We start from the raw sequence: 25,542 nt of genomic DNA, 5'->3' as shown, positions 1-25,542 counted from the left end.
AAAATTCTCATATTGTTTCTCTCTCAGGACTGCTAAAGGAGAAAGTAAATATCTTTACCAAGTGGACCAAACCCTGCCCCCACTTACAAGCAGATCAGAGCATCCAGAGGACTCCTGTATGAGTGCCTGGAGGCCGAGCTGGTCCTGATCTAGAACTCCAAAGAGTCCTCAACTGACAAAAGCCCAGAGCAGAGCAGTAAAGGAGCCTACTATCAGAGCTGTGCTTGAAAATTTAGGCATTGAAACAAAACATAATTTTGCTTTTCTGAACAATGAGACGTGTTGACTTTCAGAGATGTATGTTTTTGCTAAAAGTATTGTCATGCAGAAACAGGGTTCCAGAATAAATAAGTTCCACTTTCACTAATAAGGACCTTATTACTTCTCTCCTCCCCAACAGCTAGAGAAGAGTATGGGCTATGACTTCTAAATTTTCCATTGCTTCTCAGGTTGTACTGTTGCACAGAGCAGATTCAATGGGTAGTTAATTCTTCTCATGACTACATCAAACAATTGAAAAGGAAAGACGATAGTAGTTAGCATCTGGAGGGTCTTATTCTAATATTTATACCTGGAAAGACTTGATGTACCTCCAACTTAAGATTCAAATACATAATTTTTCTAGAAAATGTCATTTTAAGGAAGGTAATACCTAGTAGGTTCTCCCCTAGGCAATCAAATATTTCTGGCACCCAAGGGAACCTCTAAGTATTTGAAGGGGAGAAATGTTTGGGTTTCTCATAATGCTGTGTAGATATACAAAAATGTTGTACTACAGGTTAAATTTGGTCCTTGGGTCATTGTAGGAAAATAAGAAAACTGAACCAAACCTCTTCCAGAGTAAAGAGATGGCCTCTTTGAAAGACTGGGTGCTATCAACCTAGACCAGCAGCCTGCTAAGTCTAAATTTGGATCTTGCTACTTGACTTGGAGACCTTGCCAAAGAAGTGATATTTCCTGGGCTTTACACCAGTGAAGGACTTCATGAACTACATTTGTGCGTGAAAGAAATGAACCTTAACGTTCTAATTTTCTACCAGCAGAGGTCGCTATGGACCTCATGAAAAAACTTTCTGCAAAGAGCAATTTTCAAAAAAAAAAAAAAATCAGTCATTTGAATCACCTATTTATAAAACTTATAACAAGGTCTCATTCTGTGGTCCTCCATTCCTGGGATGTACACTGAACAGTCAGAGATAAGTGTACCATTTAGCCAAAATCTGCAGGTAATTAGTGTTTATGAAGTTCCAAGTCCGGCATTCTGGCTTGTGATAAAGATAAAGATGTAGTTTTGAAATTATAATTCTACCTGGGTCCCTTTCTTGCCTGTACCAGTCGACTTTCAGTCTCCTGAAATGTCTGCAAGGTGTGTGTGTGTGTATAGATAAACCAGTTTCAGTATTAGGTCATGAACTTCTATCCCCTTTACATCTTAACTTAGAACCTTTTTTTTTTTTTTTTTGCTTCTTATGGCATTCAATCTGCTTAGCCACTATATATCTTCAAAACTAAATATTATTTTAAAACAGAGAGTTTTTACAGTAAGATGTTACAAAGGGGTGTCTTCTCTAAGGAAATGTCTTTTAGTCCTTACCTACACACAATGCCTCCAGTATCTTAGATATTGACTTCTGACCCCTGAAGATTCATTTTGGCTCATTTTGTAACTTTTCTTGTAAATCTTAAAAGCACTTACCTTTCTTAGGAGTTGGCTTAGTAATGTTCAGCTTGCCAGCTTTTTTAAACAAGCCTCGGATGCCTCCATTTCCTTCTTCACTTTCATTGTCTTTGATAGTGGCTTCCAAAGCCAGCCGCTCCTGTTCTAATTTCTCTAATTCCTCTGATGAAAGAAGACAAAAATCACTTACTTAACTCGGGACAACAAAGTTTCCAGGAACGGTCTTACTAATGATTTCAATATTGAAAATGGTGTGACTATGCAATTAAATGATTATTTATGCATAATATGATTTTTCTGAATGGTTTTTTAGAAGTAACACGTATCAATAAATTGTATTCAGAAAGTAACAACTAGCTCAGAAAACTGGCTCTGTTAAGTTATAATACATGAGGACGCTGAGTTTTTTATTTGTGAGGGCAAAGGAGGAGGATTATTTAATGCCATCTTTATTTACTACTGGCAAAACAAGATACCAGATCCACTGTATGTAAGATCTTGTACACTGAAAGCTACTGATTTACTGATCTAAGCTACCGGGCCAAGATATTTTACAACTGGGAGTAACAAAATTACAGAAGTATGCTGGGTGTATATCAGACACACAGCAGTGCCTCCTGAATTGAAACATGAAACTAGAGAATAAGTATTAAAGAAAGAGAACCAGATCTGATAATAAATTTACAGTGAAAAATATTTACCACCACCAAGTCTTTCCAATAAGTAAAATACTTTCTAGAGTGAGTGACCAAAGCAAAAGAAATAAAAGCTGACATTTCTGTGCGCCTGTCAGAGTCCACATTACTAAAAAGGGCCTCATGACACTTGAGTCTGCAATAAGAGACAAGCTGTATAAAATGTCCTGTCCAGGATTTAGACCCGTTCTCTAAGCTTTGATGCTGGGTCTGGATGCCTTTTATCTTTCCTGGATTCTGATGGTGACAGAAAGTTCCTAGCTGCTAGGTAATGCATTGCATCCCTTGCTGGCCTCAACCCGCATGGATCAGGGCAGTCATATGACTGTGTTAAAGACTGATGGACATTCTTGCTTACAGTGGTAAGGTGAGAGTCTTGTCAGATCCCTTCATCTTCTTGCCTGCTGAGAACAGAACCTTAGAAAATGAGCTAGGTTTGGAGGAAGAGTAGAAAACCTAGATTCAGTGTTACAAAACACTGGAAGGGCTTCTGTAAATGTCAACCCTTGGAGCCCGTTGCCTTTTCTTTGTGGGAAGTGAAGCTATACAAACTCTAGATTTATCAATTATGTACTAACTAAATCTGTCAGGACAGTCACATCCCTAGACGGTGCTGTTATTCAGCTACACAGAATTGTCTGGCCCCTTTCCAGGTCCCAGCGATTAATCTTTTGCCAGTGGCATGAGATTTAAGGTCAAATCATCCATGTGATTTCCCCAAAGCTTCAAAGGTTCTCAAGATCAGCAGCTATAGAAAATCTAAGAAATTAGATGAATGGCATTAAAGCTTAGACAAGAGTTGCTTATGCCTGACTTTCAAAAGGTGAACACACGCTGTGTGGCACTGGGGTCATAACCAATTACAGCTCTGCTGCTGGCTTCATGTGATGTTGGGCAAGTCACTTACTTTTCCTATGCCTCTGATTTCCTATCTGTGAAATGGAAAATCATAACCCCTCGCCTTTCCCACTCCCTAGCTTTGCAAAAAGAATAAGCAACAAGTCCTGCATGGTGCTTTGTTGCTCCTTAGAGAACAAAGCAATGAGTGCATTTCTATAGGCAGTGTATTTATGCAACTTCTAGAAATGGGCTTAGTCATACAAAGCATATCAAGGACTTTGAGAAGCCTGGGAGTTATTTTAGAAGTTAATTATTATTGTACTTTCTTCGGGTGCCAGGGTCTATGCTGCATATTATTCATTCCCAAACAACTCTGAGAAGGCTACTATTATTATCCTCGTTTTGTAGGTGCAGAAACTGAGGCTCAGAAAGTTTAGGTAATTTGTCTGATGTCACCCAGCAAATCACAGGGTTCCAGTGCAAAGGAGTTTGCTGCTGCTGCTGCTGCTGCTAAGTTGCTTCAGTCGTGTCTGACTCTGTGCGACCCCATAGATGGCAGCCCACCAGGCTCCCCCATCCCTGGGATTCTCCAGGCAAGAACACTGGAGTGGGTTGCCATTTCCTTCTCCAATGCATGAAAGTGAAAAATGAAAGTGAAGTCGCTCAGTTGTGTCCGACTTGTAGCGACCCCATGGACTGCAGCCTACCAGGCTCCTCCATCCCTGGGATTTTCCAGGCAAGAGTACTGGAGTGGGGTGCCATTGTCTTCTCTGCAAAGGAGTCTGCTTGACTCCAAATTCTGCATGCTATCCAATGTGAAGACCTTCTGCTGTTGGCTTCTTGCTATTATTTCAGAGTTGTTTTATTAACCTCCAACTCTTTATCCTTAGATGAACCTAAACACTCAGGTACATGGTGTAATACCAAGCTAATTCCCCAAAACTTTGGTCTCTTCCAAATTGTCATTTTAAATAGAAGACCCTAAGGATACAGGTACATATGGCAGGCTGCCCCAGAGCAGCAGCTTCACTGTCCTGGGTGATGGGCCCCCAACTGTTGCCCACTCTGTGGGGTATTGCAAGGGGTTGGCTGTAGGCTAACCTATTCTTTGCAGTCATCTGGAAGGCAAGTATTTGCTGAGCTCCTCTAGGGGCAACTGCAAAGTTTGCACTGGAGAGAGGATTCTTTTCCTTTTCTTTTCTTGGCAGGCTCCAGCATACCCTGTGATTAGCCACTAGTTGCCATGTTTTTTTGTCCTCTAATTTGGACAAAGGAAGGGAAAAATAAATTCTCCTTTGTAAAGGATTCGGCTGGCTAAGTGAACCGGGAGCTGCTCCAATAATGTGCTCGGAAAGTATGTGCAAAGCCCATCTTGGACAGAGCAAACTGCAAAATCCCAGGCCTGCGAGACAAAACCAGACTTTGTGTGAGGGAGTCAGATTCAGCAGTTTCCTCAAAGACGACAGAGACAGAGGTTGACAGAATCCATTCTAAAGGCTGAAGTCTGCCTGCTTGGACATCTTGGACTTTCAGATCCACACAGTGGTATGGTCACTCAAAGTGATTCTGCAAACTCTTATTAAAGTTAATTCTTAATTATGCACTTTGTAGGTGATCTAAGGCCTCCTTCTGTGCACTCCCTCCTTTTCTCTTTTCAGTGCTAAGTAGAAGTGACGTTTTGATGATCTATTCTCCTGCATTATCTATGTGGCCTCCTGCTTGCCTCTGTTTGCATGCGAAATCACGAGTAGACTTTGTCAAAACATTTCTTTCAACTGGAGCACTGGCTAGCTGACTTGTAAAAGTGTGCCTGTAATCACCGGAGAGATAAGGCGAGGGAGTAGGAGTGGATAGATGTGATGATTGCCATAAGGCTGCTTGAAAATTACTCATTTCATCACCGCTACCATGACCACCACCACAACCATGACATTGTGATGCTCAGGATTCACAGTGCTCTTTCCAATAGCGTCTGATTTTATCCCAGCATGAATACTAGGATGAAAGCAGAGCTAGTAACATTCTCCCCATTCCCCCCTCCCCCATTTTACTGTGACGGAAACTTGGGTTTAGAGAGTTCAAGTGATTTGTCTGAGGTTGCACAGCTGGTGACCCCAGTCTTCTGTTTCCAATTCTAGTGTTCATCCCTCTACTGTCCTTCATCAGTAATCTGCTCTGACTTCCAATATCTCCCTGATGAAGCAATACCCAGTCTGCATGTTTTGAAAAAAAAAAAAAAAAAACCATCCTCAAATTTCTCAGTCGAGAAATTTCTATAACATTTCATATTTTAATAATATTCTTCTTCAAACTTTATTCCACTAACTAAACTATGTGGCATGGAATAGAGTTTTAAGATACACGTCTGTTGTAACCCCACTAATTTGTAAACCCTGGAGGGTAGCTTATGTCATAGTTCATTACCACCACTTATTGAGAGTTTACTTTGTGTGAAGTACAATGCCAAACGCTGTGCAGCCATCATATCCTTTAATCCAAAACAACAAACCTGTGAGGTAGGTATTACGGTTATTCCCATTAGAGTAACTGAATTTGAATCCAGACCTATCTGATTCCAAAGCCTATGCTTAGGCTTCCCAGACTCCCTCTCAAACATTCTTAGAAGTGTTCATGCCTCACTAGTGCCCATCACCGCAATCACTCAAGAATATTTTGCTGAAATAAAAGAACAGGTCAATTCTGTTTCATGTGGTGGAATACATTTGACACAGTTATCTCTATAAAGGAAGAAAAACGAGTGAAGAGCTGTCAGAGGTGGGGGTGTGTATAGCGTGTATGCATGGAGGAATGTTGGTATAAAAGACAATGTTTGAAAGAAGGAGAGTTCATGCCTTGTACAGAGTTACAAGAAGAGGGGCTGAGAGCAGCTAACAGTACAGATCAGGCTGGCACATGACAGAGGCAGGACATGTGGGATTAACCCTAAGGATGAGAGACGAGGAAAGGGCTCCCTACCCTGGAATTGGCCACCCTCTGGGCACTGGTACGACTAGGAATCTTGCATACTAGATAGTTTCATATTATATCATATTTACAAAGCCATACTGCTCGGGAGAGAGGGTAAGAGCCTGCCTTTCTCTCATGCCAAGATTAAGAGAATCCCTGGGGTTCTAATGATGGGGGAGAAAAGCATAGACTTTCAGGATCTATCCGTTGAGCGATGAGAGTTTCTGACCAAGGCTTCCTACATACCCCCAAACAGTTCTCACAGGAAGAACAAAGAGTGAAGCCTGAGCTGTAACCTCATGCAAATGCCAAAACCACTTGAACAGTAGTTGGTTTATTTTCAAGTGTTTTATAAATTGATTGTATGGTAACCAACTGCAGTGACTATTTTGAAATTCAATTTAGTTGTCAAGATTGCCTCGAATGGTCTATTTCCAGTCTTTCCCCCCCCCCCCCCTTTTAACATGTCTTTTAGAAACAGGCAGGATTCTACAATTGAAATTCAGTCTGAATCTTCAGGATAGAGAGTAGTCAATTACCTGACAACAAAAGAGCGAGCAGGGAAACCCACTGAGGAATTGCGTACCCTCTGACTTCACAGCATCCTTTTTCTTTATTAATTATTAAATTATGATTCTTTCTTGGTCAATCAACTCAAAGCTGTAAATGCTCACATGAATCAATGTGCCGTACCCGAGGTGAAGTTTAGCTGAATTGAAGGCAGGAAGCAATCCTGCCGTGGTTGCCTTCCAATCAAGTGGTTATTTACTACACTGCCATCTGTCTTTATTTTGCTAAGCCACTCCATCAGACACAGCAGAATCCTCGTGCTCTGAGATGGTCATAAATCGTGCAGTACTTCCACGGAACACTTGACCGCAATATATTGCAAATCACGTCTCATCACCTTACTTCCTACCAGTACAATTTGGACTCTATGTTGTAGTTGGCAACTTGCTAAATACCCCTGGGAAGTGAGCAATATGAAATACTGCATTTTTTTGTGTGTTGTCGGGCAATAAATTAACTTCTTAAGAGAAACTATCAGCCATCAGTATTGGATGAGTTGCTGCAGTATACAAGTTATAATGCTATGAACATCAATCTTATTTACATAAAAAATTATTCTCCTCGCATAAGCCTGTGACACAGTATAGAAATAATTGTCATTAGCTGGTAAATTACCTATAAAGTTGATTTCTATTCACTGCTTTATTAACTACACTATATGAGCACTCTGAATTGCTAATATTTCCTTTAAATTATAATCTGTGATGACACCATGGTGTCGGTGTTGGAAAAGCTATGATGATAATCATTAACATATTGTAATGCAATACTTAAGATTTATCAGGATCTTATTAAGCCCTGTTTTACAGTATAATACAATGAAATGAAAGCTTATTTCTTCCAATTCAAAATCTAATGTGAGGGTTGTGGCATAAATTACATAAACTTCAAAACAATGCACAGAAATGTGGGGTGAAGTTAATTTCTATCATTATGCCACTGTTTTTCTGCAGGTTCATGTATTTGTGTAATGTTGTTTTGGTTTACTCTAGATAATTGGTACTTATAATTATTTTATTAGCATCCTACTGCATTTTCCCTTCCTAAGAAGCAAAAATATTTCAAACATCAAAGTTGATATAAATCAGATAATTCCCTTGGGAAATTAAAAGGGGAGGCAGTTCACTGCCAGGATTCTTTGAGAAACATACAGAATTTGCTGGCTATATTGCTTTACAGGACTAAATGGACAGGGCATTTTGGCAGATGGAGCAGTGAGGGGTGGGAGCCGCATCACATCTTTCAGCCTGAAGAGATCAACATACAAAGCAAATGTGTAATTTAATACAAATTATAGTTTGCATTCTTATTTTTTAGATGGAAAAACAGGACAACTCAAAAGGCAGGAAAATTAAACTAAAAGGTAGAAGTTAATAAACCAGGTCTCTTAACATTAGGTTCTTGTGATTGTCCGCAGCGTCATGTTTATCTTACTATAGTCAAACAGGCCCTACGCTGGGTTTTTTAAGGAACAGATAGAAACGGCTTTGTTCCATTCCTGTCTCTCAGATTTCACCACTGCTTCTCGTTACGTAAGTCATTGTCCTCTAGTTCTCCTCTTTTAAAAGGTAGAATAGAGGCTTCAAATAGACACAGGTTTGAGTCTTAGCTCTACCAATTACTGGTGCTGTGAATTTAGTTAAGCCTCAGTTTTATTAGCTGTAAACTGGGGACAATGATCGTATTTGCCTGATAGGGGAGTTGGGGTGACAACTGTTATAATACATGTGAACATGGAGCAGAATACATGGCACACAGTAAGTGCTCGGAAGTGTTACTATTATTGCTACTAATGCATTACATTCTATTAGGAAGGAATATGCATTAATCATGACTACCACATAGAATTAGTATATCTGACCTGAAGATGTAAAAGGTCCATGAAAAAGAAAAGGGGCATAAAAAGGAAGGCTGAAGGCATGAAAGATAACCTTAACACAACAATTTTACATAGAATGGATTCTACTCTGAGTTTTAAAGTTCTTCATGCAGAATTATAGAGTATACATATCAGATAGTGATTCTCCATCTTATAAAAATGCTTGATTTCTAATTTCTTCTTCTTTCTCCTGCTCCCTTGCAACAAAAGAATTGTTACATCATAAAATTCACCTGATTCACTCATGGTCCCTTCTATTAGGATAAGACAGAGGTGAAATGGCAAAAAAAAAAAAAAAAAGACTCTGAACCCATCAGCCACTTGCACTCTCAAATCTCTTGCAGGCTTTTCCTTTCTGTGGCCCTACCCAGCAAAACCCTGATCCTCTCAACTGCAGAGATCAAATGTCACTAGAAAAAAAGCAGACAACTAGCAAAATTACTCCAGCTTCACAGAGAGAATTGAGAATATTGTGAATGATCTTCCTCAGTTTACCACTCCTGCAAATCCACATAACTCTTCATCAATCCTCACTTCTTTTACTCCAATTTTAGAAGAAGAAGCAGTTTTCTTCTGTGTCACGCCAACTCTTCCATCCATGCCCTTCCTTTGATTCTTCCTGCTCCTCCAGGATCTTATTCCATGGCCTTCTCTTTCTTTACCCTCATCTTCACTCTCTCCTACTCTCTAGAACCCTTTTCTTTTTTCACCTAGAAACAAACACTTCTCCTATTCTAAGGTCTGTATAGACCTCCTCAACCTTATTCTTCTCCTTGGCTCCTAAAGTGGGCCATATCCACATTCTCTGCTTCATCATCTCACATTCTCTCCCTAACCCACTGCACTCTGGATTCTGTCAACACTGCTCTACAAACATTATTCTAAGATTGTCTGTGCCATGTCAATTATATTTCCTTTGCAATTTACTGGTATTTATGCTGATGGTTCACATTCTGAGCACTCTGTTCCCATGACTTCCATGACAACACAGACTCCTGGTGCCTTTTTGTCTCTGGCCACTCCTTCCTTGGTCTTCCTTTGGGACCTTTGTCTTGTGCCTTGGGGCTCTCAACTCTTATGCACTTTTTGCATTGTATTTTCCAGTGTCACGGTTTCAATTTTCATCTTAATTCTGATGTTCCTTGTATTCGTTTGGTAGAGCTGCCATGATATATACCATATATATGGGCAGAACACAACTGAAATTTATTTCCTCACAGTTCTAGAAAATAACACCAAGGTCAAGGTGTCGGCAGGGTGGGTTCATTCTGCGGCCTCTCTCTTTGGTTTGCAGATGGCCATCTTTTCCTTTTGACTTCATGTGATCTTTCCTGTGTGCTTGTCAGTGTCCTAATCTCTTTTCATGAGGACTCCATTCACATGGGATTAGGACCCAACCAGGGACCTCATTTTACCTTACCTATTTGATTAAAGACGCTGTCTCCAAATATAGCCACATTCTGAGGTTAGGACTTACAACATACAAATTCTGGGGGTATATAATTTGACCCAAAACATCTAAATCAACATCTCCAGTTCAGATTTGTTCTTTCAGCCTAGGTCTATCTAACTGCCTATTGGACATTTCCAGTAGGATTTCCCATAGGACATCTCTTCATTACACCTACTACTCTTTCTCGTGTGGTTCCCATTTCCACTAATAGCACCACCGTTCATTGCCAGCCAAGGAATCAAGGAATCTTTTTCCACTTGTCCCTTTCTCACATCCCACACATCCTATCAAACCCAAAAGTCTGCTTTTTGTACCTCCGAAGTACACTGTCCTTTTCTCTCCATCCCCTGAGAGAGGCTGCTCTAGTCCAGGCTGTTACCTGCTCTGACTTTGATTATGAAAATGTTTTTGATTTATATTTCTGTCTCTGGTCTAGTCCTCTTCAAGTCCACCCTCCATGTAACTGAAAGAGTAGGAGATCTAAGACTCAAATTTCACCATATTATTCCCTCCCTTCAAATCTCTTCAGCGGTTCCTTATTGTCCATAGAATATGGTCCATGCTTTTTAATATGGCAAATGAGCCTTTTGAAATCAGGATCTTTTATCACCAGGCTTATATTTCACTATGATCTGCTTCAGTAATATGAATGTGCTTTCCGTTGTCCATATTCCTCATTCCTCCATAGTCCCATACCTTTGCTAATGCTCTTCTCTTTGCCAAGAATGCTGTTGTTCAAATTCTCGTTGTTCTCTCTCCAACCATTGCCAAGTTAGCTCCTACTTGGCCAGGAAGCCTTCCTGGAGTTAAGTGCCCCTTTTCCCTTTTCCATAGTACCCTATTAATATACCTATTATCACACTAACAGTACACCCATTTCCCTTACAAGGCTATGAATCCTTGTCGATACAGACTCTTAGTAGTCTTAGTCTGCCCAGCGCTGCAGTGTACACCATACCTGGCACACAAGAGGTTACCCCCAAATATCCTCCTGTTGTAGTGTCATCTTATCAGTGGACTCCATTGTGAAGTTCAGCTAAAGAGTGAGTCAAGGGTTAGGGCCCTATCCTAGTGTTTTACTGACTCTTTAGACGTGTCTTTCACTTTATACACAAGAGGGTATGTTTATACTCTAAGACTTAACAAGGAGTTTCTGGAATCCTCTACAGGGAAAAAGCAGAATCACTAATCTGAATTAGTGTTTCTGTCCCTGACTTAGATTAGTGATTCACAGCATGATACATTCAGGCTCATTTCCATATGAGCTACAAACCAGGTCATAGACTCTTAAACAAAATACATGGGTTTCCAAGGAAATAATTAGTCTTCATTTTTTGAAACATCTTGCAAAAATTAATTTGGCAGTTTACTTCACCAAAAGTACTTATTTTTAGTGATACTAGGTTTGTGGTTTTGTGATGAGAAGACTGATAACTGCCCTGAATTATTCTATATTTCTGGTGAGCCAGACAAACACCGCTTATGTTAACAATGAGAAAAACACAGGGTACACAGCTCGTGTCAGGGCAAGAACGCTGTCCTGACAAGAGCTCCGCTGTTAGCAGGTTTTGTCTGTGCTGGGCTCTGCACTATCCCCTCGCACCTACAACGATGCCAGGCAGGAAGTAGGTGCTCAATGAATATCTGCGTGTGGAATAAAGAAAGTACGTACCTTGCACCTGAAGAACCTGGGAGATGTCAAAGCCTTGGCGGATTCTGACTATGACAACACCAATCTCAAAATCAAACGCGTCGCTGAAAGTGGAAACAAAACAGCGATTTAAATGACCCACTTAGCCCTCAAGATTTGGACTCATACTAAACTTCTATGGATTTTAATGTAATTAAACTACAAAAATTTACTTTTGAACATAGCCAAGAGTTGATGCTTTTTCTGTTCGTTTGTTTTCCCTTTATGTCTTTTAAAAATGTACTCTGAGGAAAGGTAACTAACTCTTATTCAAACAATACTATCAACTAGAATTTTAAGATTAGAATTTTGATTATTTAAAATATTTGATTCTTTTCTAATGTAAACAAAACAATCATTGAACAGAAGTTTCAAGGCCACAAAGACCCTTTGAAATTATCAGCCAAACTGCTTACCCATTGAGGGGGAATCCTACAACATTTTTGACAGCAAGTTCCAACTTAAAAATGTCTCCAGTTCCTCTAAGAAACTTTCATTATTGACTTTAGAGAGACCATTTGAAGTGACACCTTTTCAGAGCAACTGTATCCTGTTGAAGTTGGCTATTATATCTTCTCTAAACCCAACCCAATGGAATTAGACTATCTAGAAGGGAAAGAAACACTAGCTCTTTTATCTCCATCCTAATAAAATACTTTTTCCCTCCCCTTAAATATTGAGCAGACCAACTGGTACTTTGAGTTCATTTGAAATATTCTCCTTGGGAGTTCCTTTGTTTAATCTTTTATGGATCTGAAAGCCAAAGAGACTTTTCATTTGGTCACCTTTTCCCAGAAACTATGGAGATATGCAAAAAAAAGTCTCTTGCCAAAGTAAACCTGAATTTTCAAATAGTAATATAAATAAGTTCAGTATAGTAAGAATATCCATTCAGAATTTGAACCATAAGTGAACTTCACTTAAAATAATAGATCCATTCTAGCAAAAGTTCCACAAAGTAATATCCTGATAAATCTTGTTTCTAAGTGTCCTTGATTATAAAAAGTGGACAGTGTGTTCCACAAAAGGTATCTGAATTCTGTGTTAGGCAAAATTATCCAGGACCAGGATACTAGTATAATGACAAAGGTCCTTAAAAGTAAAATTTGGAAGCAGAGGATGAGGTCAGAGCAATGTCGTGGGAGAAGAACTTGACCTATCAAAAGCTGTAAAGATGGAGACAGAGGCTATGAGCAGTGGGAAGCCTCTAGAACCTAGAAAAGGCAAGGCTAGGAATTCTCTCCTAGAACCTCCAGAAGGGAAAAAAGCCCAGGGAGTTGGTATAAGGCTATTTTTGTTTTAATCGAAGTATAGTTGATTTACAGTGTTGTGTTAGTTTTCAGTGTGTAGCAAAGTGATTCAGTTATATATTGATATTCTTTTCCATTAGAGATCCAACCAGTCCATTCTAAAGGAGATCAGCCCTGGGTGTTCATTGGAGGGACTGATGTTGAAGCTGAAACTCCAATACTTTGGCCACCTGATGTGAAGAACCTACTCATTGGAAAAGACCCTGATGCTGGGGAAAATTGAGGGCAGGAGGAGAAGGGGACGACAGAGGATGAGATGGATGGATGGCATCACCGACTTGATGGACATGGGTTTGGGTGGACTCCGGGAGTTGGTGAGGGACAGGGAGGCCTGGCATGCTGCAGTCCATGGGGTCACTAAGAGTAGGACACGACTGAGCGACTGAACTGAACTGTTAGTTTATTACAGGATATTAAATATAGTTTCCTGTGCTATACAGTGGGGCCATGCTGTTTATTTTATATATGGTAGTTTGTACCCACTAATACCAAACTCCTATCCATCTCTCCCCTGCCTCCTTTCTCTTGGTAACCTTAAGTTTATTTTCTAAGTTTGTGAGTCTGTCTGTTTTGTAAATATGTTCATTTGTATCATTTTAGATTCCACATATAAATGATATCATATGATGTTTTTCTTTCTCTTTTGGACAGTCAGACTTTTAACCTACACTTTTGTAAGCTAACACATTTGTGTTGTTTTAAGCCACTAACTTTGAGGTCATCTGTTATGACAGCCCATGAAAACTAATACAGAATCTAATTAAAATTAAATCATACTTATGAATATTATGAAATTTAAAATCTTTTACTCAAAGAAAATGGTATCAATAAAATATTGTACTATTGTAATGATATCCCTTTATGTTAATAATAATAATACTGTGCTTTAAGTCATTAAAAAAACAAAATGAAAAATTAGAGAAACCGGAAGGGAAAGAGACACATGTACCCCAATGTTCATCGCAGCACTGTTTATAATAGCCAGGACATGGAAGCAACCTAGATGTCCATCAGCAGATGAATGGACAAGAAAGCTGTGGTACATATACACAATGGAGTATTACTCAGCCGTTAAAAAGAAACATTTGAATCAGTTCTAATGAGGTGGATGAAACTGGAGCCTATTATACAGAGTGAAGTAAGCCAGAAAGAAAAACACCAATACAGTATACTAACGCATATATATGGAATTTAGAAAGATGGTAACAATAACCCTGTGTACGAGACAGCAAAAGAGACACAGATGTATAGAACAGTCTTATGGACTCTGTTGGAGAGGGAGAGGGTGGGAAGATTTGGGAGAATGGCATTGAAACATGTGTAATATCATGTATGAAACGAGTTGCCAGTCCAGGTTCGATGCACGATGCTAGATGCTTGGGGCTGGTGCACTGGGAGGACCCAGAGGGATGGTGTGGGGAGGGAGGAGGGAGGAGGGTTCAGGATGGGGAGCACATGTATACCTGTGGCGGATTCATTTTGATGTTTGGCAAAACTAATACAGTGTTTGAGGTTTAAAAATAAAATAAAATTTAAAAAAATAAATAAATGAAATAAAAAAAAAAACTAGAAAAAGAAAAAAAAAAATACAAAATGGACATCCGACCGTCTTCCTTCTGTATTGACCCCATTTGCTATGGTAATAAAATCATTTAACTTTATCAAGCCAGCTAAGTTTTATCCTAGTACAAATTTGATCCACCTTAACACTAACTTTTATTACCAATTATTAATTTGTATAAAAGCCAGAGTATCCCCAGCTTAATATTACTGGGTTTGATTATTTTGGTTCTTTGAAATTTTAGAATATTTCAGATGGTAGGGGTTTTGAAGATGAACTCAGATAATTTTATATCACTAATGGACTCTTTGACTGAAGATTCACATATTTTTTCCTTTTTATTCCACCCCTCTTTGTTCCTAAAGATGAGAATGAAACCTTACTGAAGAATCAGGATAACAGAGTGTGGATCTAGTCCATTTCTAAGAATGTCTGGTCAGCAACTAACCGTGATTTTAAATATATCAAAAAGCTGTTTGCTAAGCCTGACAAAATTCTGTCCCTGATCACCTGGTTTAGCCCTAACCTACTGACCTTAGAGTACCAGTCAGTGCCAGATAGCAACACACGGCATCCAGATGTTATATGTTTAGGGAACACAATTCAGGAGGATGCATTTAATATGTGGGTTCCCCACGTTAGGAGGACTGTTAAACGATTGTTTGATCAGTAATGCATATAATTTCAGAAGATGAAAATTATTTTCTTGTATTTCTTTTTAATAGAACTAATATGGGGATATTTTGTTGTGTTCCCTAAATCTCTCCCAAATAATGGTAAATGTGATGCTCATTCTGGCAGAGGCCGGAAGACCTGGTATAAGAAGCACTGGGTATATACCTGCTTTGAAGGGGTGAGGAATTTTTTCCTGTGTATTATGGAATCCTAAGTGCAGTCAGACCTCTTGGCATGTTCTCTACCCTGTGGTATGAAATCAGACAGAGGAAATATTCCACTTTCTGAGCTATTGACACAAAAGATGGCTGTTAGGCCTAGCTAATATCCCCCTCCTTGAGACAAAGCTGGTTAAGTATTTTCAAGCCTGGAAGAGAGGCTCAATTTTCTAGAACTGTCACTGAGGACATCCTGAGTTGCTCTGCATGTATAGTATTTGTCTTCTCTTACTTAAAAGAAGGAACCAAGCCAGGTAATATTTTGGGTATACACGTGCCTTTGAAGGTTGCATAGCATTGTGTTCATTAGTTTGAACTTAGTTGGTCTTGGGTCAGAATTCCAGGTCTCTTGTAAAACTTGTCATTTTCTGCCTTTTATTTAATTTTTAATGTCTATGTCTCTACTCATAAAATCAAAACAGTAGTAGTCCTTACTTCAAAGGCTTCTTGTGAGAATTAAGTGGGATAATTCACGTTAAGGACATTAGCCTTGGTGCCAACTAGTCTTTTAAGGATTAGCATTATTATCCCTATCCCATGACTTCTTCCATTTTTAGATATTAGATGTCACGTGCATTTTAAACTCACTTTTTGTCCATAAACTAACCTTTACCTGTCAGAGGTACCTGCCATGTAGATCCTTGTATCACAAAGGGAGAAGTGAGGCTCGAGATAAGATCACTGAGTTGAGCACACCAGCCAACCCAAGATTCCAACTGTTTTGAAAAAACAATTCCTTCCTTACCTAACTGTCCTCTCCTTTTAGTCCTGTAAATAGGTTTTAAGATTGTAACTCTTTATATTTACCTTTTTCTCTGACACTGAATTCTCCCCACCCCTCCTCCTCTGATGACACGATTCCCTCAAGTTTTAAAACTGGCAGTGTTTTTCCACTTTGCTAAAGAGTTCAGAGTACCAAGGGAACGCCATCTTCTCGGGCAATTTATTCTGTACAACAGAGTCAGTTATGTACTGCCCTGGTTAGTGCTTTACAAACAAGAGCGCGACTTGAAAGCCATCACTTACTGTATGATTCCCACGTAGTTTTCAATCTCTGTCAGGGGAGCCGTCCTCCAGTTTTTTTTATATCCAATCACCAGAGTGTTTGGTTTCATTCTTCCTAAGCCCGAGGCCTAAACAGAGGAGATAAACACATGGGCAATTCTTACCAGACCAGGAAGCTACCTCTGCAAATGAAAAATAATGTCCAAAAGAGCACTGAAGTAATGTTCTGAAGATTAGATTACATTTTAGTGCATGTCCTTCATGCCCGTACCCAAGCATAAAATAGAAAGATTAGTTCTAAATCATCTCAGCCATAAATGGATTTTAGATGACAGAAATGTAGCTTTTCTAAATTAGCAGTCATTTGCATTTCTTCTGATACACTCATTAAAATGGTTCAATAATTTAAAATCAAGTGAGGGTTGGCTTAACTGTTGGCATGCATGTTGTAACTTAGTGGTTCAAAGCTCATTTCCACCTGCTATATCCATAATGTCATTAGCAATAAAATCCATGTTTGGAAAATTCCTATATAGAAGAATCACTGAAACTTCTACTTACATTATTTATTGAAGAATAACTGAGCTATGTTTCCAGAATCTAATCCTCTTACATGACAGTATCATTAATAGCCATCTTCCATACCAGAAGTCTCATTCCCCCCATTAGATGACAGGATATGGCTTCCAGTTAATTAAATTTAATCGGGCAATATTGCTGAGCGCCTATTCATTGCAAAGTGCTATGTTAGGTGCTGTGAGAGAGCAGGGAGACACAGTCTTTGGCCTGAAGGAGTTTAGAGTAAGATTGAGGTGACAGATACATACAAGTAATTATCATTAATGTGCAAAGGCAGTAAGAAATCACATGGACGTGTAAGGGAAAATTTCTTGAATGGTTTCTGGGGAGAGCTGACATTTGTTTTGGATCTGGCAGTTTGGTTAGATGTTGCCAAGTGAAAGTAAGGGGAGCAGCGGAAGTGAAGGAAGAATATTCTGGGTCATGGGAATAGTGACACACGTGACAAAAGTGGGACATTTTTGTCCCAAAGTGGGACATTGAAGGGACAGCAGCAAGTGAAAAAAGGATAGGCATTGATAGAGAGTTCCTGGAATAAGCTTTGCCTCCACCTCATTTCGTGTGTTGTCCTTGGAAATGTACAGGTAGCAGAGCAGCTCCTTAGAGCTGTCATCTGGCCCTTGGCACGGCAGTATGGATGCAGTGTTTTCCATGACTATGATTTGAGGACGTGGCCATTCATATCATAATATTTTAGATGCAAAGAAGGTTTTATTCAAAATGGTATAGTTGTCAGTGCTTCCTTTAATACTACTCTGTCCTGCCCTTTTTGACATGACCTTTCTTATTCCGTTTTTCTCTGAAGAAATTCATGTCGAGTTTTTTTTTTTCTTTTACAATTTCTTCTGGATTAATAGGTGAATTGTTTTACATGCCAATGTCTTCCCTCTTCATGTTCTTATTCTGTATTTGTTGTCTCATTCCTAGTTGAGATTCTTATTATTTTACTAACCTTCCATGATAATTTTACATTAAATGTGTAACCTTCCCAACTCATTTAACCCAAGAGCTACTGAAAAATAACTTGCTACTGAAAGGAAAATCAGCATCTTGCAATGACATCTATTTCCAGTTTATCAAATTAGTAACGTGAAAAGAGGCTCATTGGTATTCAGAAGAAGGTAATAGGTTTTTCAGAAATGGTTTCTCTACATGTACAGCTACTTTGTTCTTTGGGGATACTAGAGACAGGAATGCAGCAAAAACTCTTATTCTCCAAAATATTACAATTTAATTCATGTGTTTTCTTTCTGGCCTGTAAACCCATCAGCATTAACTGGATGCAATCCTGAATTTTGACACTCCTGTAGATGGCAATTCTGAAAGCTAAATATATCATTTAGTATATGTACAATCAGGTTTTTCCAACAATATTGAAGTCCAAATTATTAGAAAGCCAAGCCCTGCACTTTCTGAGGTTCTCCTGGATTGTTTTAGAATTCTCTGGCACTTTAAACTTAGAAAATCAGAACTAGGGAAAGATTCTATATATTATAAAAGGAGAAGAAAGAATAAGGGAGAAAAGATGGAAGAACTGTGAGCTTTAGTGTTAAACCACAGAGATTATTACATTTTATTTAACATTCTGGAAATAATTAAGGAGGAGAGGGAGATTTTATGCCCAGATCACCAGACATTTATTTAGTCCAGTCTTGCAGCTGCTCTCACACTATTTGCAAAAGAAAAAAGGAAAAGAATGCCTGACTTGAGCCTCGCTATATGCAGTATGAGATGTAAAAATAGTTTGAAGTTTTAATAGGATCTTGAATGTCGTCAACTATCAGAACAAATTTGCATTTCAATAAGTATGAGACAGAATATATGCTGTTGGCCAAAGGCAACCTCATTTTCCATTTCCAGTGTATCACTCATAGTTCACTGAAATAGAACCTCTCTGCTTCTGTTTTAGCTTTGCCTATCCCCAGGAATTCAAAATGAATTCCTTAACCATCTGTATTGATCTCTGATGCTTGTCTGCCTAACTGGACAGTTCCATTTGGGAGCTTCATTACCACAGAGTGCTAATTGTCTTTAGCCTCTGTACTCATTCCCTCAATGCCAGCCTTACCTGAAGGAGACTTCGGACACCATCCCTGAAACAATCTGCTGCCACTGCTGCATAAAACGCCTTGATTTTGTTCTTTATAAGCCAGGCCTGCTTTTTTGCCATGCCACTGTTCATCTCTTTAACACACAGCTTGCGCGGTCCCTGTATGACACAATGAAATATTGGTTAGAAGCCCTGCTATTATACATCGCACTGCTGTTATTTTCTAAAGGACAAAAATAGCCAGCAATGCTTTGTTGGGTTAAGAAATGGGAAAGAGGGGGAAACACCTCACTAAACAGGCTTCACAGACATTCAACCTTCTGGAAAGAACCTGGGCTGCTCACGTTACTCACTTTCCATGCAGAATGTTTAGATGTATTAGCACCTGCTTAATTAACTGCCTCATGTCAAATGAAAGAAAGAGCTGATGGCACATGAGAAAAAATACAGAAAATGTGATTGACGAGGTTCAGGATAAATACACCATCAACATTTGACTCAATAGCAAGAGCCAGGGACTTCCTTGGTGATCCAGTGGCTAAGACTCTGCCTTCCAATGCAGAGGGCAGGTTCAGTCCCTTGTTGGGAAACTAAGATCCCACAGGCTGTGCGGTATGATAAAAAAAAATTTTTTTTAATAGCAAGACCCACATTTATGAATACCAAGGAAGCCTCAGCTAGAGCCCAGTTTCAAGAAATGTGACAGCACTCTTGGGAGCCAAAATGTGGTGAGTTGCAGATCCTGGCAGGAACAATTACATCTTGATAATTCTATCAGGCCCATTCTTTGTTTTTTTATGTGGAGAAGACACCCTTGTATCACTTTTCTCTGTGTAATATTGACATTGTGTGTGCTCAGTCACTATTCATGTCTGACTTTTTGTGACCCTATGGACTGTCGCCCACCAGGCTCCTCTGTCCATGGGGATTCTCCAGGCAAGAATACTGGGGTGGGTCGCCATGCCCTCCTTCAGGGGATCTTCCTGCGCCAGGAATCAAACCCACGTCTCTTATGTCTCCTGCATTGGCAGGCAGGTTCTTTACCTTTAGCGCCACCTGGGAAGTCCAATGTAGACATATTCCTACTCAGATTAACATTTGCCATTACTCAATAAAGTTAGTGGAAATAGATGTTCACATTCCTATGGCATAGGAAGAAGAGGAGAGATTAAGAGAGAAGAAGGCAGGTGTTGTGGTGGTAGATGAAGCATTTTAAAATTTCAAGAGCTGAGTTCTGGAAACTCATTTTAATTAAAGTTTCTGTTGTTTCTCCTTCCCTAGAGGTCCAAGCTAGTTTTATTCTTTGCATGTTTCAAGTCAACCCCAAGAGTATTTCTGATTATCTACCGTGTGCCTGACAAGGGTACAAATCTACTATTTTCCTGAAAAATTCTTTCAGTTGATGGAAATATTTTATTGGATTGCTTTAGATTTCTTACTAACCACCTCAGATCTTGGTAAAATGCACCGAGTAGAACTGAAACAGGGCTGAAGATTCTGCATTTCTAACGAACTCCCAGATGACACTGATGCTGCTGGTCCTCAGACCGTTCTTGGAGTCATAGTCTTAGAGGGTCTTGGATTAGAGAGAAAAGGCTTGGTATGTATGAAAAAGATACCAGGTTTTTGATCAGATATAACGGTTCATTTGGCCACTCTGGAGGTAATTAATGATGTCTGAGCTTTGATACATTACTCCAGAAACAGGGATCAAATAGCTATCCTGCAAGGTCATTTCAAATAGTCATGATCAAGTATCTGGAATGATGTCTGGAATGTAGTAAATTCTCATCCAAAGTTGATTTTTATTATATTAAATAAGTGCTCACAATCTCAATTAAGTCCCAGACCTAAGTTCACCAGTGTTCTACAATAGAGCTGAAAGAGTGCTGAACTGGGAGCAGAGTGTATGGCTTAGATCTGGCTCTGAAACTGACTAGCTGATACCCTGGGTGTGCCATTTGTTTTCCCTTGATTTGGGCTCTACACTGGTAGCTCAGACAGTAAAGAATCTGCCTGTGATGTAGGAGACCGGAGTTCAATCCTGCATCTCTAGGGGATCTTCCTAGGGGGCTGGGATGATCCCCTGGAGAAGGGAATGGCTACCCACTTCAGTATTCTTGCCTGGAGAATTTTATGGACAGAGGAGCCTGGCAGGCTACAGTCCATGGGGTTACAAAGAGTTGGACACGACTGAGTGACTAACACTTTCAATTTACTTTCACTTTTATAAGAATAAGAAAATTGTCTAGGCCATCACTGTTCAGTATGATTAGCCCTTATCCACATGTTGCTATGGAGCATTTGAAATCTGGCTGGTCCACATAAAGATGTACCGGAAATGTAAAACATTCACTGGATTTTGAAGCCTTAGTATATTAAAAAAAAAAAGGAATGTAAAATGTCTCATTAATGCTTTTATATACATTGAATGTTGAAATAATGATCTGGATGCATTACATTTACCTGTTTCTTTTTACTTTTATTGATTGGCTACTAGAAATTTTTAAATTACATTTGTGGCACATATTACATTTCTATTATATAACACTAGACGTAATTTGGGGTCACTTCCATTTTAGTATTCTATTTAAATTGGGTCAGATTCTTTTTGTACGTATTTTTACTAGAATGCTTTCTAGAACATAACAACATATTAAAGCAGTTTGGATAACTTACTTTACAGTTAAATAAGAAGAACCTCCAGTGAAGATGGAGAAGTTACATAGGAAGGGTAGTTATTAAACCAGAAGACCTAGCCTGGGGAAAGATATGTCATTACAGATCAAATTTTGCTCAGGATTCTGTCAATGCATTTCAGCCACTAGTACTTCTTGGGATTCTAGACACCATCAATTGCAAAAGAAAGAAGAAATATTTTCTTCAGGGAAGCTGAATGGTAACAATAACCATGAGATAGAAGAATAACCAACAGCTAGGAAAGGTATCAGACCATTGGCATATTGAGTTGTACCACAATGACTTTGAACCTCTGAGGAAACCTCTGGGCATTTATTTAAATAAATATAGCTTAATGTATATCTATTAGTAATAGAAAAATCCAGATTAAACATTGATTGTGATGGAGAGATTTACTTTAATGCCTAAATTTGCCGTATTGAGAAGTTATAAAAATATTTCATGCAGAGACTCTGTTTGCTAAAAGCAATTACATTATCCTTGTAGCACACTTATTAATGTGAGGCAAGGCTATAATACAGACATAGTATGGGAAAAGTGAGCTAACAAAAAGGTAAGACATGTTGGAATCTAATTTTTCAACGTTCAAATACATCAATAGTCACAAAAAATGGATTTTATCACCCAATTAAAATATTATAGAGATTAGCTCAGTTAGGAGTCAAAATATGAGTATATAAGTAAATTCAGGATTTGAACAAAGAAGCTCTTAAAATTTTGTATATATTATGACTTTGTCATTGATGGAGAAAGGGTTAAAGGAATTCTAATTATTTAGTCTGGAGAATAAATTCATGTGACACTACTTCAATTAGATGTATATTACGAAAAAGAATTTGCAAAGGATTTCCAATATTACTGGGCTCAAATACAGAAATTTGAGTCAAATGCAGAGTTCTTTCCAACTCTTATATTTTAAAACATCAAGGGTCTTTTTGCTCTGTCTTTGCTTTCATTGCCTCTCTGGTTGGAACTATGGGAAAGAAAAATTTTCGCTTTCTGATTTGGTGTATATTTTAACTCTTCATGATCCTAGTGCCCACTTACAGGTCACTTCATTCTCCCTGTATTTTGTCATGTCATTATTTTATTAATATCGTTACAGAAACTCAATGACTAATAAGGAATATGTGCATCTAAAAAAAAACTTTTTCCTTTTGATGGAGGTGAAAGTTGAGATTAAAAGGATGATGATAGAAGGAAAAATGATAATTTTAGTTTTCCATGCTTATCTATGCTTGAACTGCCCTCCATAAGCCACAGAGTTGGGTTATCTTCCCTTGACAAGAGAAGAGATTCTTTGAATTCAGAGAGAGTTTTAGGTTTTATTAAGATATTTTGTAAATTTTATGAAAAAAAAAGAGAAAGGGTAACAGGGTGAAAACTTGTTAAAAGGGGATCTACATAAGGAAGTTGGTCCAATGTTATTCCTTTTCTTTACAGTGAGAAGAGAGAACAGGACAATCAGGTTTAAAGAATATAATGAGTAGGCAAACATTAATCAAAATAGATCTACATCTTTGTATACATAGGTGAAATGACTAGAAGCACACCAATCAAAGTCAGATAACATTGCCTTTTCAGAGGAAGAGAGCCATGGGGCTGAGTGGCTATAAAGGGGACTTTATCTTGATCTGTAATGTTTTATTTCATTTAAAAAGTGAGTGGAAGCATCTAAGAAAAAGGTTAACTGTTGTTAATTAGACAAGTAGTATACGGGTGTTGTTTTACTGACTATAGTTTCTTCATATGAAATTGTCAGTGTTCAATGACTTTCAACACACAAAAAAGTAAATTTCATGTATTTAAGTTAATATTTTTCTTAATGCTTCAAAATGAAAAATAGAAGCAAGCTTTACAAAATCTTTAGTTTTTAGCCAAAACAATACAGTGTACTTAATAAAAGATGCCAGTAAACTTGAAAGCCCTTTGCAGTCTTAAGAGAAACAAAATATAGAAAAGAGGCAAGTGTTGCATTTTTGGCAATAATGACTTTATCTGATGAGCATGTTAAATCCCAGATCAATTGGGTCTCCTTTCCATCTTTAATGTATATTTGTCTTTTATTTGATTTAGTAAAAAAAAAAAAACAACCTGCCTTTAAATGTAAAACTAAGAAGTATATGAGTAAGTGATAGCTATGCCTAGAAACAGCATGCCTTCTCACGTGATGAGCCGTGTGATTTTTAAACTGTAGTGTACTCGGAGAATTGATGGTGGTGGTGGTTCAAGTAAGTAGTGTCCAACTACTTGTGACCCCAGAGACTGTAGCCCATCAGGTTCCTCTGTCCATGGGATTTCCCAGGCAACAATACTGGAGTGGTTTGCCATTTCCTTCTCCAGGGAATCTTCCTGAATCAGGGATTGAACCCATGTCTTCTGCTTGCAGGCAGATTCGTTACTGCTGAGCCACCAAAAGGGCTCAATAGTTGTGGAACATGGACTTAGTTGCTCTACTCTTCCATTTGTCAGGGGTCAACACCATGTCTCCGGGCACTGGCAGGCACATTCTTTTACCACTGAGCCACCAGGGAAGCCCCACTCAGAGAATTAAGGGTACATGAATCCAAACTAAGCTATCTGCAATGATTACTATCTCTCCAGCTACTATAAATGAGTGAGGAAACTGACTGACAAAGAAAGGCAGTGTTTTTTTATGCTGCTGAACATATAGTACAATTAGTGGAAATCACAACCCTTGACTTCATATTTGCCTGTTGCTAAACGCACTGAAGATGGCTACACTCAGAAACATGAGGTGATGCTCGACGGTGGACTCCTACCCCTAGTCTTCATGTGGTGAAAGGAGTGAAGCACACAAGAAAAAGAAAATCACACATATTGAATAGAAAGCCTCCTGGGATATATCACTAACTTATTATAAGGTAATCCAAAGGAGAAAAATAGACATTATTTTAAGTAACCAAGCCAGATTCCTTAAAAAATATCCCCCAGTTTGTCCTGATGAAGGGTCCCTCTTCTGAAATCTTTAAGTTTTGTAGAAAAAGGCAAGAGGTAGGCAGAAGCTCTGACAGGTGAGTGGAACATTAGTTGAATAGTTGGAAGGCTACTGGACTTGGGACCCAGCAAAAGTATAATTCTTAATTTCAATTTCAGCAGTTTTGAGGGCTACAACATCTAGTCCCTTTAAAAATGCCTGTCTGCAGGATATGGCAGCTGAGGGGCATGTGTTTTCCCACTACCCACCAACAATGAAATGCCTATGAGCTCCTCGTCTTGCCCCTTACTTGGAGGAGCAGATGGCAAGTAATTGGAGGTCAGCAGAGGGATGGAGCACAGAGCCTGCTGCCTTGTGACTCGTTGGGAGGGAGTGCGCATCTAACTGTTCAACTTGATCAAGTTGCTGAATAACTAGAAGTCCAAGATCCAATCCAATGTTTGGACCTGGTTTCGCTAAGAGAGGGTGTTTTAGGTTTCTGTTGAGGAAGGTATATTTTCAGAATGAAAATGGCAACAATTGTATATCAAAAATATCCCATGATAATAATACCAACAATAACAAATAAAATTAATTGAGCATTTACTGTTTGACAGACTCTGAGCTGAATGCTAGAAGGCTTATCTTCCAGAATTCTCGTGGCCCTGTAACAAACACAGGTGCTGTCAGCATCATTATTATTCCCGTTTTATACCTGAGAAAAATTAAGGTGT

At 38.9% G+C, this 25,542-nt stretch overlaps 1 protein-coding gene and 1 long non-coding RNA gene across 9 annotated transcripts in view; one reads left to right on the top strand and one right to left on the bottom strand.

The window, feature by feature from the left end:
- SLC12A1 (solute carrier family 12 member 1) overlaps nt 1-25,542 on the bottom strand; it is an 87,707-nt gene that overhangs the window by 13,383 nt on the left and 48,782 nt on the right. For all 7 annotated transcript variants that reach the window (XM_044924984.2, XM_044924983.2, XM_025295540.3 and 4 more), the window contains 4 exons: nt 19,189-19,329; nt 16,563-16,669; nt 11,755-11,837; nt 1,697-1,840 (listed from right to left, as the gene is read on the bottom strand). In XM_044924984.2, coding sequence (XP_044780919.2) covers nt 1,697-1,840; nt 11,755-11,837; nt 16,563-16,669; nt 19,189-19,329 — 475 coding nt within the window. The remainder of the gene's footprint in view (nt 1-1,696; nt 1,841-11,754; nt 11,838-16,562; nt 16,670-19,188; nt 19,330-25,542) is intronic.
- LOC102409612 overlaps nt 1-25,542 on the top strand; it is a 92,806-nt gene that overhangs the window by 38,037 nt on the left and 29,227 nt on the right. The window lies entirely within an intron of this gene.

This window comes from Bubalus bubalis, chromosome 11 (genome assembly GCF_019923935.1).
Source record: "Bubalus bubalis isolate 160015118507 breed Murrah chromosome 11, NDDB_SH_1, whole genome shotgun sequence".
Taxonomy (NCBI): domain Eukaryota; kingdom Metazoa; phylum Chordata; class Mammalia; order Artiodactyla; family Bovidae; genus Bubalus; species Bubalus bubalis.
Note: the sequence above shows the minus strand (reverse complement) of the source record. Positions and strands in the feature narration are given on the sequence as shown.